We start from the raw sequence: 14,084 nt of genomic DNA, 5'->3' as shown, positions 1-14,084 counted from the left end.
GTTTTTAGATTTAATGTACTGTACTTTTACAAAACGTCATGAACAACGGGACATTTCTAAAGAAAAAAAATGTAATCCCAGTATAGCTGTAGGTCTCAGTGTTGTGTTATGTCCACAACATTAAAAATGTGAGAACCCGGGGAATAACAGTAGCTTTTATTGGAAAAATTGCAGTTATGTCTTCAATGTAATTTTTGCACTTTGCAAATTAGTCCCGTGGGCCAGATTAGACCCTCTGCGTACAGTCCATGAATAATTTATACAGACTGTGATGGAGGATAGAGTCACGGATACAGCCACAGTACAGTCACGTTCGGAACCAGGTCTGAAAGCGCGTCCGCAACAGGGGGCGGGGCCAGGGGAGGTCCTGACACAAACCCGGAAGTGACCGTTTGTTTTGGAGCCGAACATCGTACTTCCATAAGGAAGTCTCAGTCTGCTCTGTTATGTTTTTCTGTGCATTTCATGGAAGTGATTCCATTCACACAGTCAGAAATGTCAAACGAGGTGAACGGGAAGCCTCGGTTTTACACCTGTAGCTGCTTCACGACTGACAACATATTTCTGGAGGACTACAAACTCCACGTTCGCTTTGTTTCGGAGCAGCAGTTCAGACTGGACTACCAGGCAGTGAGTTGGATAACAGATATTAAAAGCAAATTCAGTGATGTTGGGGGGTTGCAAACTGACAAGAGTGTGTTGTTTGCTATTTATTGCTACGCAGCTGCTGAAGAGGCTTGGTTGTGCCACGGAGCAACAGTATGAAGATGTGCTCCGCAAGGTAAGACAGTGTTTTGAACAGGACACACACACATATAAAGTGTGGGATTTACATCAGGAAACTGCTAGGTTTTCCCTAACCTGCAAAAACAAAACATAAAAAGTCAGCGCTGTATTAGGAACATCAAATCAGTAGTTATGTTCAACATAAAAATGCCTGAACTCCCAGAAAAGACAACAGTAAAGACACAAAAACTCAGTTTACAACATCCAGCAAAGTGAGGAACAGCCTACAAGAGGCAGATCATATCACAGCCCAAGTCTGGCACAAAGAAAATACTGCATCTCATAAGTAATCACAAACCTTATGATTAGAAAGACCTGATTAGACTTTGCCAAACAAAATCTAATAAAGCCAGAATAGATCTGGAGCAGCCTTCTTTGGAAGGAGAAGGAGAATAAGATTATTTTGTACCATCAGAGGGAAAGGAAGTGGAAAGGTTCAAGATCTGAAACAATCAACATTATCTGTAAAACACTGTGGAAGCGACTTCAAACGGATCTGGGTAACTGTTGTGTTTCTTGATGATGTAGCCAAAGACCAAATTCAGCCAAAATGATTTAGAAGTGTTTCACGGTACAGATTAAGGCTAGGCGGTATGACCAAAAATGTATGTCACGGTATTTTTCCCATTCATAAATCTGTAATTGGGGACACTTTGTAAACCGGTTTAGCTGGGGAGCAGATCGTGCAAAATGTGTACTGGTATGGTGGTATATTAAAAATTCATATCAAAACAGAAAAGCGTTTGAAGGTTAAGAAATACAGTTTTCTGAAATGAGCAGGTCAGTCACCTGATCTCAACTTGATGGAGCAGCGTTTAAATTGCTGAAGACAAAACTGAAGGTAGAAAGAACCACAATCAAGCAAAATGAAGACAGTAAATGCCTGGCAAAATATTCATGTCATTGGTTTATGTTAAATATTACTACGTTTAAACTTTCAAATATCCATATCAGTACTGGCATCAATGCTGCTGAACACATTTTGTTAATCAAACTTTTATTATAATGTTGTCATGCATTGAAATGTCTGTCTTTAATTTCCTACTTGACTGTAAACAAACTGTTTAGATTTCCCTGGAAGTGGACAGACGAAAGCGTCTGGATGTGGCATCTGCCAATAGAGCCGCTGCTATAAAAGACAAGTACAAGCCTCTGCATCCTCACGTCTACCACCTGCAGGTAGTTACTGCATCAGCCGTCACTGAGAGCGTCATTAATAATGTGTCATTAACACCCTGCTGAGACACATCTGCACTCAAACCCCCCTCAGGAGTCCTACCTCGCTCCGAAGCTCAAGCAGATTGTTGAATACTGCCGAAGTGACAGCGCCAGTGAGGATGGTCTCCTACACTTGTTGGAAGAAGAGGCAGGTAATCTGAAAACTCCTGTCAGTTTTTCCATTTGGGATCAGTAGCTTGCTAAGAATACAAAGTAACAGCCCCACTTTAGTTCTTTCTAATAACAGATACCAAAAGTTGTGCATAATTTTTTTCTGCTAAAGAGTTCCTTAGAATGAAAAATATTCTCATGCATGCACACCTCTAGCCTGGGATGTATAAAACCTCTAAAAAACACGTTCAAAAGCTTGATTTATAAGTCAATGTAGCAAAAAGTATAAATAATTAGCGTTCTGTAGAAAGACCTTTAGCATAGAGCACTTGGAGTTCTGATCAAGACAAATACAAGGAGCAGGGTTATGTCTACCCCCAAGTTTCCATGTCAATAGCGACCAGCTGACAATGTTGTGTCTTGACTTCATGTATGCTTTGTCATGATTAGACTACCGGTCATACAGTGAAACTCTTCACTATAATAAAACTCTGCCGAGACCGAGGAGACCAGGGTAGACCAGACCAGACCAGACTACTGCTGAATTTAGAGCTCGTGTGTGTGCAGTTTATTCAAGGACATAGACAACTTTTGTGTGTTTACTTTGACACCGAAGAAAACTTAGTAGTGGTGCTTCAATCAGGAGGGAACTCCTTCTGAGTCATCAGGAAGTCATCAGCATGCCTCATAAGATGCTGTTGGGTTTGGAGGTGGTGGAGGGTCACAGCATCTGAAAGCCTAAATGACAAATGACTGAAGGGCAAGTGTGATTGTCAGTGGAATTCAACGATCTGAAGTTACGACATAACATCCACCCTGAAGGTTGACAGCATATGTCAAACAACGTTTGCTCATGTTGATGACTATGGCATCACAGCACTGATACACATCTTATATTTATTCTCCTTTCTCTACTGAAGCTCTGAGGGTTTATCGCTTCCCCGTGTTTGTGAAAAGCTTCTGTGAGGAGCTGGTGGAGGAGCTGGAGCATTTTGAGCAGTCCTCTGCCCCCAAAGGAAGACCAAACACCATGAACCACTACGGGGTAACGGATCTGCTTGCATTGGCTGGAACCTCTTAAATCACCATTTAATGGCTGCTCAGTCTTACATTTTTCATCTTTATTGTGTCACGACCTTGCGAGGATTGACTTACTGTGGTCTGCTCGTGTAGTGTAGTGGAAGATGAAGTTGAAAAGGGGTATCCCAGGCAGCCACATGCAATGATTTTCTGTTAAAGTCCAGATAAAACACGGGTCATTTCATTGCAAACTTCATAGAGTGTACTACACACCTTTAACCGTGACAGAGCTCCTCAGCTCAGATCTTTTAATAAGGACTGTTTAAAAGTCATGAAGCAGCCAGTTTAAATATGTGCAGTAATAGGAAGTCTGGGTAGTGAACCATGAGGCCTACATCATTTAGAAGCTGTTAATGTTATTCATGGTATTCTTCTCATTCTTCTCTCTTCCCAGATTCTCCTCAACGAGCTGGGCTTCGACGAGGGCTTCATCACGCCTCTGCGTGAGCAGTACTTGCACCCGCTGACCTCTCTTCTGTACCCGGACTGCGGGGGGCGCTGTCTGGACAGCCACAAGGCCTTTGTCGTCAAGTATGACATGAATGAGGACCTGGACCTGAGCTATCACTACGACAACGCAGAGGTCACCCTTAATGTGTCTCTTGGCAAGGACTTCACTGAGGGGAACCTTTATTTTGGCGACATGAGACAGGTGATACCTCTCAGACAAGTTCATCCATGCATTATTTTACCACGCAAACATATACAGGTCTGTAGGAACTAAATAATTAATAAATGTGCAATGATAAAAAATTAATGTAAAATAATCTTTATCAATAGGAAAAAAATTTGTTGTTGGGTGGCATAATTTCTTGGTGTGGGTGTTGACCTTCCAACAAATACTTTTATTATGCATTGTAAAAAAAATATGTTAAATAATGTTTAAAATAATGTCTTTCTCACCTCCTGCAGGTGCCGCTGAGTGACACGGAGTGCTCCGAGGTAGAGCACCGGCCGACCGAAGGCGTCCTTCACCGGGGCCAACACATGCACGGGGCCCTGCCCATCTCCTCCGGCCAGCGCTGGAACCTCATCATCTGGATGAGGGCCTCACAGGAACGCAACAAACTGTGCCCCATGTGCAACAGGAGCCCATCGCTGGTGGAAGGAGAGGGCTTCGCCGACGGCTTCACCCAACAACCTCAAGCACTGCCCGCCGCTTCGTGCGCGCTGACGTGACCGGCTGCTTTTATGACAGCAGGAACCCATCAAACCGAATCAGTGATAATGATGCCTTGTGATCATGTTCCAGATTGGAATGATTAATATTTGTTTCTTGTATGAATATAATAATGGGTGTAGGGGTAGAGTCTCTGACTCGTATGTGTACATATGAGCCAGGGACTGCAGCGCACCGTCTTTGTTTTGCCTTTGTTCATAAATCTAGAGGTCAGCCTTTCTAATATTAAACATTTGTCCTACACAACATTTGTCCTATCTTTTGAAGGCTAGCTATTATCTGGTGGTTCTGACTCAGCGGCTTTTTTGGACTGTTTCTGCAGTCTTTATCTTCACCAGCACTACCAGAGCAAGAAAAAGAAGTGAACACACATTCGATATGGTATGCTTACAGATTTCTTAGCTGCTACACATCTGGAGAAAGAAATGGCTCAGTCACACTTTGGAATAATGGAAGTTTAATAACACAAATCCTGTCAGTTCTTCTCATGAAGGAAGTATCACAGTCGACGTCAACTATGTTTCCTTGTACAAAGACTTTTAGTGTAAAACCCAAATGTGAACCTGTGGGCTACATCTTACAGATTAAAAGATGCTTTTTAGAACATTAGGGCCTTTTGGTTGTTTCTTTTTGTTCCTGCTAATGTGCCACTACGTTGAACTGAGGGGAAACAGGGAGAAGGAGAGCTGGTTCTGTGGGATCAGATGCACTCTATAGCATGTTCAAACACACACCAAAACACAAATATGCAAAAGCTATCATACGACAAAAAGTATTGATTTGTACAAGGGGGCTTTACAACCTCTTAACTAATAGTTACTAAAACAGTGCTTGTTTTCTGCCTTGGGATCAAACTCTGTACACACAAGCAATAATGTAGGACATTGTACATGCTTAGTTCAGTGTAATTACAATTACTGCACATAATTAATTTATAATTTATAATAAAGACACATTTTCACAACAATTACCCTATACAGATAAATATTCCTTTTTTGTTAGGATCCTTTACATTATACAAGAAAATAAATAAGCTCCTTTTTAATATACAGTTGAGAGGAAACCTTGTAAAAAGCAGATGCTTTTAAAACGTCTCCAAACACAGTGACTGCATCAGTCCCGTGTCAGTCAGTATGCAGTGAGTTCACGCCAGCTTGTACTGCGTGTGGGTCAGCACTGGCTGCACTCAGTAGTCTGCCCACACCTAGCTGTGCGTTGTTGCAATCAACAAGACATGGTGTCTCGGCTTTATAGCGTGGTCTCGCTGCTCATGTCCCGGGGCCGGTGATGGTCGATGTCTGAGTCGTAGTCCGACTCCATCTCGATCTTGACCTGGGGCACGGGGCAGGCCATCCCTCGGCCCATGGGCATAGCCGGAGACGACGGGCAGGAGATCTTCAAGTGGAGGGTGATGCTGAGGAAGGGCAAGCTCCGGTTACCAGACACACCCACAGCCAAAGACACAGAGGGGCCACGGGTGAGGGCAGGGGCGTCTCGCCCACGAGGCATCACGACTCCAGACAAAAACTGCAGGAGCTCATGTCAGTGAAGAGCAAGAAAACAACTCTAGTTGTTGTCCGTAGCCACAATGTCTCATGGTCAAGAGTAGAGGTGGGGACTGGGAATTAGATTGTTGTGGCCAAAAGGGAGAGTAAAGATTAAACCTAATCCTTTCTGAAGCAGTCCCATTTTTACTGCTTTACAACAAAATGAAAAGAAAAATGGAGTGGCTTTGATTGAACAACAGACTTTTATCTAGAAACAGCAATGAAGGAAATTCAATCTTGGTATGGTACATTTGGACTTATTCTTATTACTTTAGTTTTAATAGATTAGACCTTTACATTCTTATACATACTTTTGGTTTTTGATTTATTTATGTGAGTGCATGATGTCAAATGGTTTGTTCAACAAATGACATGCAGAACTTTAAGTCAACTTTTAGCAAACATCCACCAATGGAAGAAGTCACACCATCAGTTCCAAACCATGCCTCTATCAAAGCAATGCAGACATGATGGGAACGTTTCAGAATCCGAATCTCCCACAGAGGGCAGACATTACAAAGTTACCCAAAGCACTGAAAACGAGCAAAGGCTGCACTTTCAGTGCAAAAATAATTGCACTGAAACTGCTGTGGCTCCAGGTGAGGGGAGTTCAGAGAGCGGAGAGCTGGGGTCAGACTACATTTCACATGCAGGTGTGACTGTTGTGTTAAACAGATTCAGCACAAGGAAGGAGGAAAAAGAAACAACCAAAACGACGTTTGCTGCATACGGATCGTCATACAGCTGTAGATGAAGTGGTCTACAATACATTCTTCTGTAAGCTCCAGATACACACCAAAAATAAAGAGGCCACACACAGTTTTAAATTTAAATTCCCTTACGCTATGACAGATATTCAGATAATAACCCTAATCATCGGCTTTGAGCGTCATCACCCTTCACCTCACAGTCAGTGCCCTCCAGAATGCTCCAGTACTAATAACACACATCACTGAATCATAATCTGCTGCGCTGTGCAAAGGCCAGCGCCGCACACACACTGTCACACAGCAAGCGCATGACACAGGAACAGCAGCGGCAGGATTACTCTGTTAATCACATTACAATGATCTGCATTGCCTTAAAGTGCATGGAGAGGAGACAGAGGCCACGCATGACAGTGAGGGAAACCTGGACTATGAGGATAATGTTACATTTAAATAAACTGGGTGCAGGTGTTACCAAATAAAAGTCTATAAATTGCATTTATTTGGGTGAAGGAATAATATGAGTATATATATATAAGTAAGTATATATATATATATATGTATGTAAGTAAGGAATACATTCATCTGGAAATACGCAACACAATAGCACTAATACCCTAATATAATGTAGCATAACACTAAGACAAGGCGATAATTTTGGTAAGTCATGCAACAATGTACTGTGTTGTCCATGTTTTTGAAGAGTCAGTTCACCCATATCCCTACAAAATATATATATATATTTATCTCCTATAGTGGGATTTATCCATGCAGGATTTGATTGTACTCTTTGTTCCATTTATATACAATATGTTCACAAACTGACTTTAATTTAGATGATCAAGCCCAAATCACATTAGCAGTAAAAATCATACTAGTGTCAAATAATAGAAGTAGTAGTATAGGTCTACAGACCTCGCTGTGACACATTTTCTCTGGAAGTCTTTGCTAACCAAAACACAGACCCAGTGAACACAGAATAATGAGGAGAGATGCAGTTGCTGGAAAAAAAACTGCTGATACTAACTTGAATACTTTTTTTTTTTTTTCCATTGCTGACATAATGACAAATAAGATTCCTCTCCGCTGGAAGCACAAATCTGACAATCAGACATCTCAAAAGCTGCAGGGGAAAAGTGAACTGAAAGCTTGTTAATGCCGCTGCCACAATGATCAGCCACAACATTAAAGCCACTGGTCTAGACCATATGGTGTTGGTCTCCTTTTAGCCTCTAAAATAGTTCAGACTTATCCTTTGGTGTTTGACAGTAGAACAGTAGTGGTGGCAGCCTTTAGGTCCTATGAGTTGAGGGGAGGGGTCTCTGTAGATTGGGTTTGATCCAGTGCATCCTGCAGATACTCTTTTTGGATCTGAGGAGGCTGCGTGAAAACCTTGGGATATTTTTCTGTTATTTTTGAACTGTTACACATGCAGTTTTTTGGGGGTGTGGCAGGTCACATTGTCCCGCTCCCACTGGTTTTCCAGCTGAACACTGGATTGTAATAAGATGATCAGTTCATTTCACCTGTCGTTGGTTTTAATGTTGTGGCTGATTGATGTTTACTTCTTCATCTTTTTCAGCATCATAGTCTACTTGGGCCATCAATCCTGCCTGTTCCCCAGTGGGGGAAAGATTATTCATATCTTTTACTTGAGTATCGACGCAACAGTGTAATATAGTCTGTTCAGCATTTCACTAGGGTGGAAGGAGTAACTGCTCAGTGGCAAAATGCATGCGAGGTATTAAAAGTGCTCCTTACAAAGAATTACACATTTCAGGATAATAAAGCCGTCGGTGCATTCATGTGTAAAGTCTTGTTAGAGCTCATGAACTGTATGTACAGCTTTTTATATACAGCTTGTCATCTTAATCTATAATAAAACCCATGATTTATTTTTTTTATGTTAATTATCTGAGTTTGAAGTCGAACAAATATAGTGGAATACTTCAGCAATGTGAACCTGAAAACTAAATTTACTTAGATTATACTCTTTGAGACCAAAACGGTTGTTTTTTAAGGAGATCAAACTTTGTCACCAGAAGCAACACTGGTGAGGGCTGTTAGTTTCAGTCATTTTTGTGAACTGACCCTTTCATTCGTCTACGTTTCCTGTGTATTTTTACACTGCCATACGCTCGTGCATGTGTTTCTGTTACAATGCTCTGTGCGCGGCAGCAGACTGGCAGTACGCTCCCCACTGAGACTGCTCAGGATAGGCCAGATCTTTGTAGGGGATGTGCAGTTTGAGAACACAGTACCTGCGGTCCAAGTCTGACTCTGAGCTGGGTGAGTGGTTGGAGTAGCCGTGGTACTTGTCCTGCAGGCAAACACACAAACACACAAACACACACAACACGGACACAGGTCATCAGACACTCACAAATCACTCACAAATCACCAGGCGCCCTCGTTCCTGCAGGGGGCAGCAGAAGCTCGAGTTTCTCACCTCCTCCTCGCTGTCGTCAGCTTTGGTCTTCTTCTTGTCCTTGTCCTTCCCTTTCTTCTTGTCGTCTTCCTTCTTCTTCTTCTCTTTCTCGGGAAGGAGGTCGTCCAGCCAGGCCAAATCGTGCTGGGAGAACATCATGTCCAGCATCTTCCGGACCACCATTAGACCCAGGATCTGGTGTTGGACACACAGATGCAGTGACACACAGGCCTTGCGTGAACTCTCATTAACATTCATCTCATACCCGAGCCACGCTCTGAATATGATTTAGTCGGATGGCATTTGTAGTTGACATTAACATGAATCACTGGTATACACATGAAATTGTACTGCTTCCTCACTTAATATTTACCTTTTCTGCCTCTGTCGTTTTCTTTACATTTGTTTTCTTCAGATTCAAGTATAGCAATCTGTTATATATATATATATATATGTGCTTTTTATATTTTCTCTATGTAAATTGGACATGCATATGCAGTCCTTTAGCAGAGTCACAGTCCCATTCTTTCTGACAAACTATACAAACATGATGTGCATTAGAAGGATTGATTAAAGGCTTTAAATGTGGGCGTTTGATCACATATACCATGACAGGGAATATGATGGCCAAGAAAGTTGATTTGAGGGTCCAGAGCACTGCGAGGCACATGATCTGGATCAGGGTGAACAGGTGTACCCTCCTCAGAGGAACATGACGGAGGTAGGAGAAGTCGGGCTGGTGCTTAGACGGCATCATGTACAACTTGATCCGGTCCCAGAACTGCAGAGGAAAACGATACGGGGGTGCAGAGGGTGAGAGAAGAGCACAAGGTCTGAGCGACAAAGGTTAATTACATGCGGACCTGTGGTATGAAAGGCTAATCCCAAATTATTTAGCCGATATCTGTATGCGTCACGGCTCTGCTTCCCTGCACGGTGTGCTGGAGTGGAGTTGCTGAGAAGCACCTGCAGCTTCACAGAGCCTCTAGCTGCAGGTTTCTAAATGGATCTGTAGAATTAATATTTCAAATGGCGGTCATGGCAATGCGCACAAATTTAGCAGCATATTGCGCATCCTTCGAGTGCTTTGCGTGTGATTATTTTACTGTCTCTGTATTCTGTATGCATGCTGGAAATCACGTCAGCCTGCCTACGTGTTTGTTTTATTGGAAGCATTAAATAAGCCACTTCCGTCGGCTGTCAGAAAAGCAATAAGTAAGATGCTCAGCACCAATAACTCAATTTAAGATGATAGATATCATAAACAGCCACCATCAAGCATCACCTGGATTCCACTGAGGGAGGCTACACCCATGTAGAGGAAGACGCCGTACAGCACAGGCATGGGGATGAACTAGAAGCAACAGTAAGGACAGACAACATCTGAGATACTACATATAGTTCAGACAGATGATAACAGGGACTACTAACACTATAGGCAGTATGTGCAAATAATAATGAAATTAATCATTCCATTGCATATACAGTACGATGAACATTTCATTTATTTTTTAGTTGTATTTGATTATGGATTTTGTTTATCTCGTATTTTCTATGTGGGATGAATAAAAGGATTATCTTATCGTGGAACCGGATTTAGCACAAAAAAAACTGTGATGTAACTCATACCTTAAGTACTGGAGCGAGGAAGATGGAGACTCCAGTGAGAACAAACACCAAAATGCCTGTCATTCTCTGTTCTCTGTTTATTTGACATTAAAGACAAATACACAACAGAGTGTCAAGTCAATTTCACAGGGCTTTTTTTCTACAAAGGACTAAGCAAAGAGTGTCTCCTCTACATTCCCAGTGGCAGCGTGAAGGAATTATTTTTTCCAAGTCACTTTTAATTTAGTGTGGACCAACCTGACCCCAAGGAACTGTGGCTGCTCTCCCGGAGCGCTGGATTCACTCTCCATCTTCAGGGAGTCAATGTGGGCGATGGAGATGACGGTGGCAGCCACGTACCACGGCAGGCCCAGGAAGGAGCAGGCGGCCATCAGGACCCCCACCCAGAACAGATCCAGGTGGTAGCCGCAGCCTTTCTGCAGGGGAGACCAGACACACACAACTGTCAGACCTCTGTCTAAATCCTGCTCGGTCTTTTCTTATGTTTTTCATCTCTTCTTATGTCTTTGATGTTCATCTAATCAATAAATTGATGATTTGTTTGTAATTTGACTTTACTAAAAATGGGAACTAATAGCAATTTATTGAGTTTTTTTTTTTAATAAAGAAATGTATTTTTTTTATGGTAAGTGATGTGTAAGAGTCAGCACACATACTTTAAGTTTATTCTCCTTGCGGTTAACAATGACAGCGCTGATCTGCTGGTCCATGAAGATGAGGATAGTGACGAGCAGGGCGGGGACAAAGCTGGCCACATACACCCACCACGGGTTCTTACCAAAAGGCATCACCAGCCAGCCGCGATCCGCCCGAGTTGGCTGGTGGGACACGAGAGGCCGGTTTAAAAATTTGGGAAATCTTGCGAAGAGTTGCATAAGAGAATCGGTAACACTCATATGGCGTCCATAAATACCAAGTTTCAACAGATTTGTGTCTTTTTTGGGGTGGAGTGAGTGGGTGCTCGTCTCTTTCTTGAGCTATGCAGGCGTTGGGCAGCAGGTTAGCTGTTTACACCTCTTCCCACCTATCTAGCCCAAGCAAATGCTGGAACCAATGGACACATTTGAGGGTGGTATTGACCCTGTCATGTAAAGCAATTCAATATGAGCTTCCATTGTTGCACTATTTATTTATACCACCGACGGACCTGTGTGGGAAAGCAGACACAGAACTGAACTTAAACGCTGTTCACCTTAAATTCTGTCGGGACAATTAGCTTGGGAGTTTTAAGTCCGATCAACATGTCAAGCCCGACGAACGTCATGATGGACATGAAGATGGAGAAGTCGCTGATGAGTTTCCTCAGCTGTTGTCAGAGGGAAAGAGAGAGGAATAAATAGACATTTCTATGCACGACTGAAAGCAGAGACAACGACTGACAGCAAGCGACTCATAAGTATTAAAAAGCTGAGCCATGGCAGGCTTCACTAAAGTCGAAGATAATCCTCTTGTCTGGAACAAGCAGACATAACTTTTTTTGTCTATAGGAGATAGATAGATAGATAGATAGATAGATAGATAGATAGATAGATAGATAGATAGATAGATAGATAGATAGATGTGACACCTTGGTGGGGAAGTAGCGGCTGAACTTGAACTTCTTCAGAGAGACGGTCATGGAGTAGGTGCCGAAGAAGAGGATGAAGGACATGAGGGCCAGATCTGGAACGTACTTGCAGGACTTTCCCACCAGAGAGCCTCCATAGGTCAGACACTCCTTCTTGCTCAGCTGGCTCCAGTCCAGAGCTGTCACATTCAACTGGGATAGTGGTGGCAGTGTTGGGGAGACAGGAAAGGATGAAGAAGAGTGAAGTGTTTTGACAAAGACACGGACAGAGCGAAAATTGTCAGTTATAATCCACGGAGGAGAGTGAGAGGTTGACGGGAGAGATGGTGAGACACAAACAAAGGAGAGAAAGTGACTTCTTTGTCAGACAGAGCTGGTACCGGGATTAGGTGTAAACAAATCATTTTGCTCTTTTCTAACAATGCTGTCATTTGGTTTCTTTTGGCAAACGTTCAACCTATAATGCAATCCACCAAAATAAAGATACAAATGGAATTTGAATGAAAAGAAGCACTTACCCCAGAGACACTAGAGCTGTTATCTGGCATTGGAACTAAACCATTGAAGACCATTGCAGCCACTGTTCATAAGGGAGAGACAGTCGGGGACAGGGAGTTAACGAGACAGAGACAGAGGGTGAAAACGAGAAGAAAAGGGGAAGAAAAAAAACACAAAACATGATGAGAATCCAGCTGCTGGACAGTGGCCAGAGCGCTCCAAGGGCCATGCAGACGAACAAAGAGGTACTCACTTGCAAGAGACGTCAGCCAAATTGTTTGTGCATAGTGAAAGCAAACAAGAGGCAAATCAGTTACAGAAATCAATGCCTACTAAAATTACTGCAAATCACTGCCATTTTCAAAAAAAAAGCAAAGAGATTAGAGAGCATCTGGGAGCTTACAATGATGGAATCCATTAAATTTGAATTTCATTAAACCCTTCAACCCCGTGGAGAGTTCTCATCAGAGACCAACTGATACGCTTTACAGATACTGGAGAGCACACTTGATTAGAAATGAATTGTGACAAATATATGCACCTAAGTCATGCAGTAATATATAGAAAAACATCCATTCATTAGTCCCACCCAATCAATATACATAGATATGGTGTGTACATTAAAACATATCTCTGATATTTGTGCGTACTATTGTGTCCTGTTGGAATTTATTTATTTTATTGTCATTATTTTATTATTGTTTTTTAACTTACACCGACATTTTTTTTCACTAGTGTCACTTTAATTTATATTTTTATGTTCAACTGAGCCACCGTGACCAAGCAATTTCCCTTGTAGACCAATAAAGTCTATCTAAGTCTAAATCTAAGTAGCACCTGCTTTCCTCGTATCAGCCGATTTATTGTCAGAGCTTTTTACCAGCAACCACTAATTAGACCCCCAATAAAGTAAATTTAATAGTTAATAAAATGCTAAGAGGCATCGTTTAGAGGATAAAAGGGAATGAACATTTTCCACCAAAAACACATTCCTGTCTTCTTGTGCGGACGACACTCTGCAGCTCTAATCCTTAAGGACCAAGCAGTGTTTTTATATTATTATCCCATAAAATAAATCACACCGACTTTTATGCTGATACTTTTCATTCAAATGAACTGAAAACTCATTTAAGATTTCAAATTTTTATATATATATGAAATATCTATATTAAAGTTCAACTAAACAAACTGCTAATGTTAAGAGTCCAAGATAACCTGCTCCATCAGGACAGTCTGGGTGTCCTTTGATCACGATTGATCGCCAGTGGCCTGGATATACAAGCAGACAGCCCTACAGCTGTCAACTCATTTAGATTGTAGCTGAATCCTGATC

General features: G+C 42.1%; 2 protein-coding genes across 2 annotated transcripts in view; one reads left to right on the top strand and one right to left on the bottom strand.

The window, feature by feature from the left end:
- Positions 1–360: 360 nt before the first annotated feature.
- On the top strand, positions 361–4,986 carry ogfod2 (2-oxoglutarate and iron-dependent oxygenase domain containing 2). The gene is made up of 7 exons (XM_047592576.1): positions 361–630; positions 725–781; positions 1,855–1,965; positions 2,057–2,156; positions 3,036–3,160; positions 3,590–3,847; positions 4,108–4,986. Exons 1-7 carry the CDS (start codon positions 466–468, stop codon positions 4,372–4,374), a joined length of 1,083 nt encoding a protein of 360 aa, XP_047448532.1. The 5' UTR covers positions 361–465; the 3' UTR covers positions 4,375–4,986.
- A 265-nt stretch (positions 4,987–5,251) lies between these two features.
- The window catches only part of slc4a5a (solute carrier family 4 member 5a), a 28,409-nt gene continuing 19,576 nt past the window's right edge, over positions 5,252–14,084 (bottom strand). The window contains exons 16-26 of the mRNA XM_047592575.1: positions 12,772–12,806; positions 12,254–12,445; positions 11,879–11,992; positions 11,343–11,504; positions 10,924–11,102; positions 10,687–10,759; positions 10,343–10,411; positions 9,665–9,838; positions 9,079–9,252; positions 8,891–8,949; positions 5,252–5,789 (exon numbers count right to left, since the gene is read on the bottom strand). Coding sequence (XP_047448531.1) covers positions 5,624–5,789; positions 8,891–8,949; positions 9,079–9,252; positions 9,665–9,838; positions 10,343–10,411; positions 10,687–10,759; positions 10,924–11,102; positions 11,343–11,504; positions 11,879–11,992; positions 12,254–12,445; positions 12,772–12,806 — 1,397 coding nt within the window. The 3' untranslated portion in view covers positions 5,252–5,623. The remainder of the gene's footprint in view (positions 5,790–8,890; positions 8,950–9,078; positions 9,253–9,664; positions 9,839–10,342; positions 10,412–10,686; positions 10,760–10,923; positions 11,103–11,342; positions 11,505–11,878; positions 11,993–12,253; positions 12,446–12,771; positions 12,807–14,084) is intronic.

The sequence above is a fragment of the Mugil cephalus genome, chromosome 8 (assembly GCF_022458985.1).
Source record: "Mugil cephalus isolate CIBA_MC_2020 chromosome 8, CIBA_Mcephalus_1.1, whole genome shotgun sequence".
NCBI classification, from domain to species: domain Eukaryota; kingdom Metazoa; phylum Chordata; class Actinopteri; order Mugiliformes; family Mugilidae; genus Mugil; species Mugil cephalus.
This window is presented reverse-complemented; position numbering and strand designations above follow the sequence as displayed.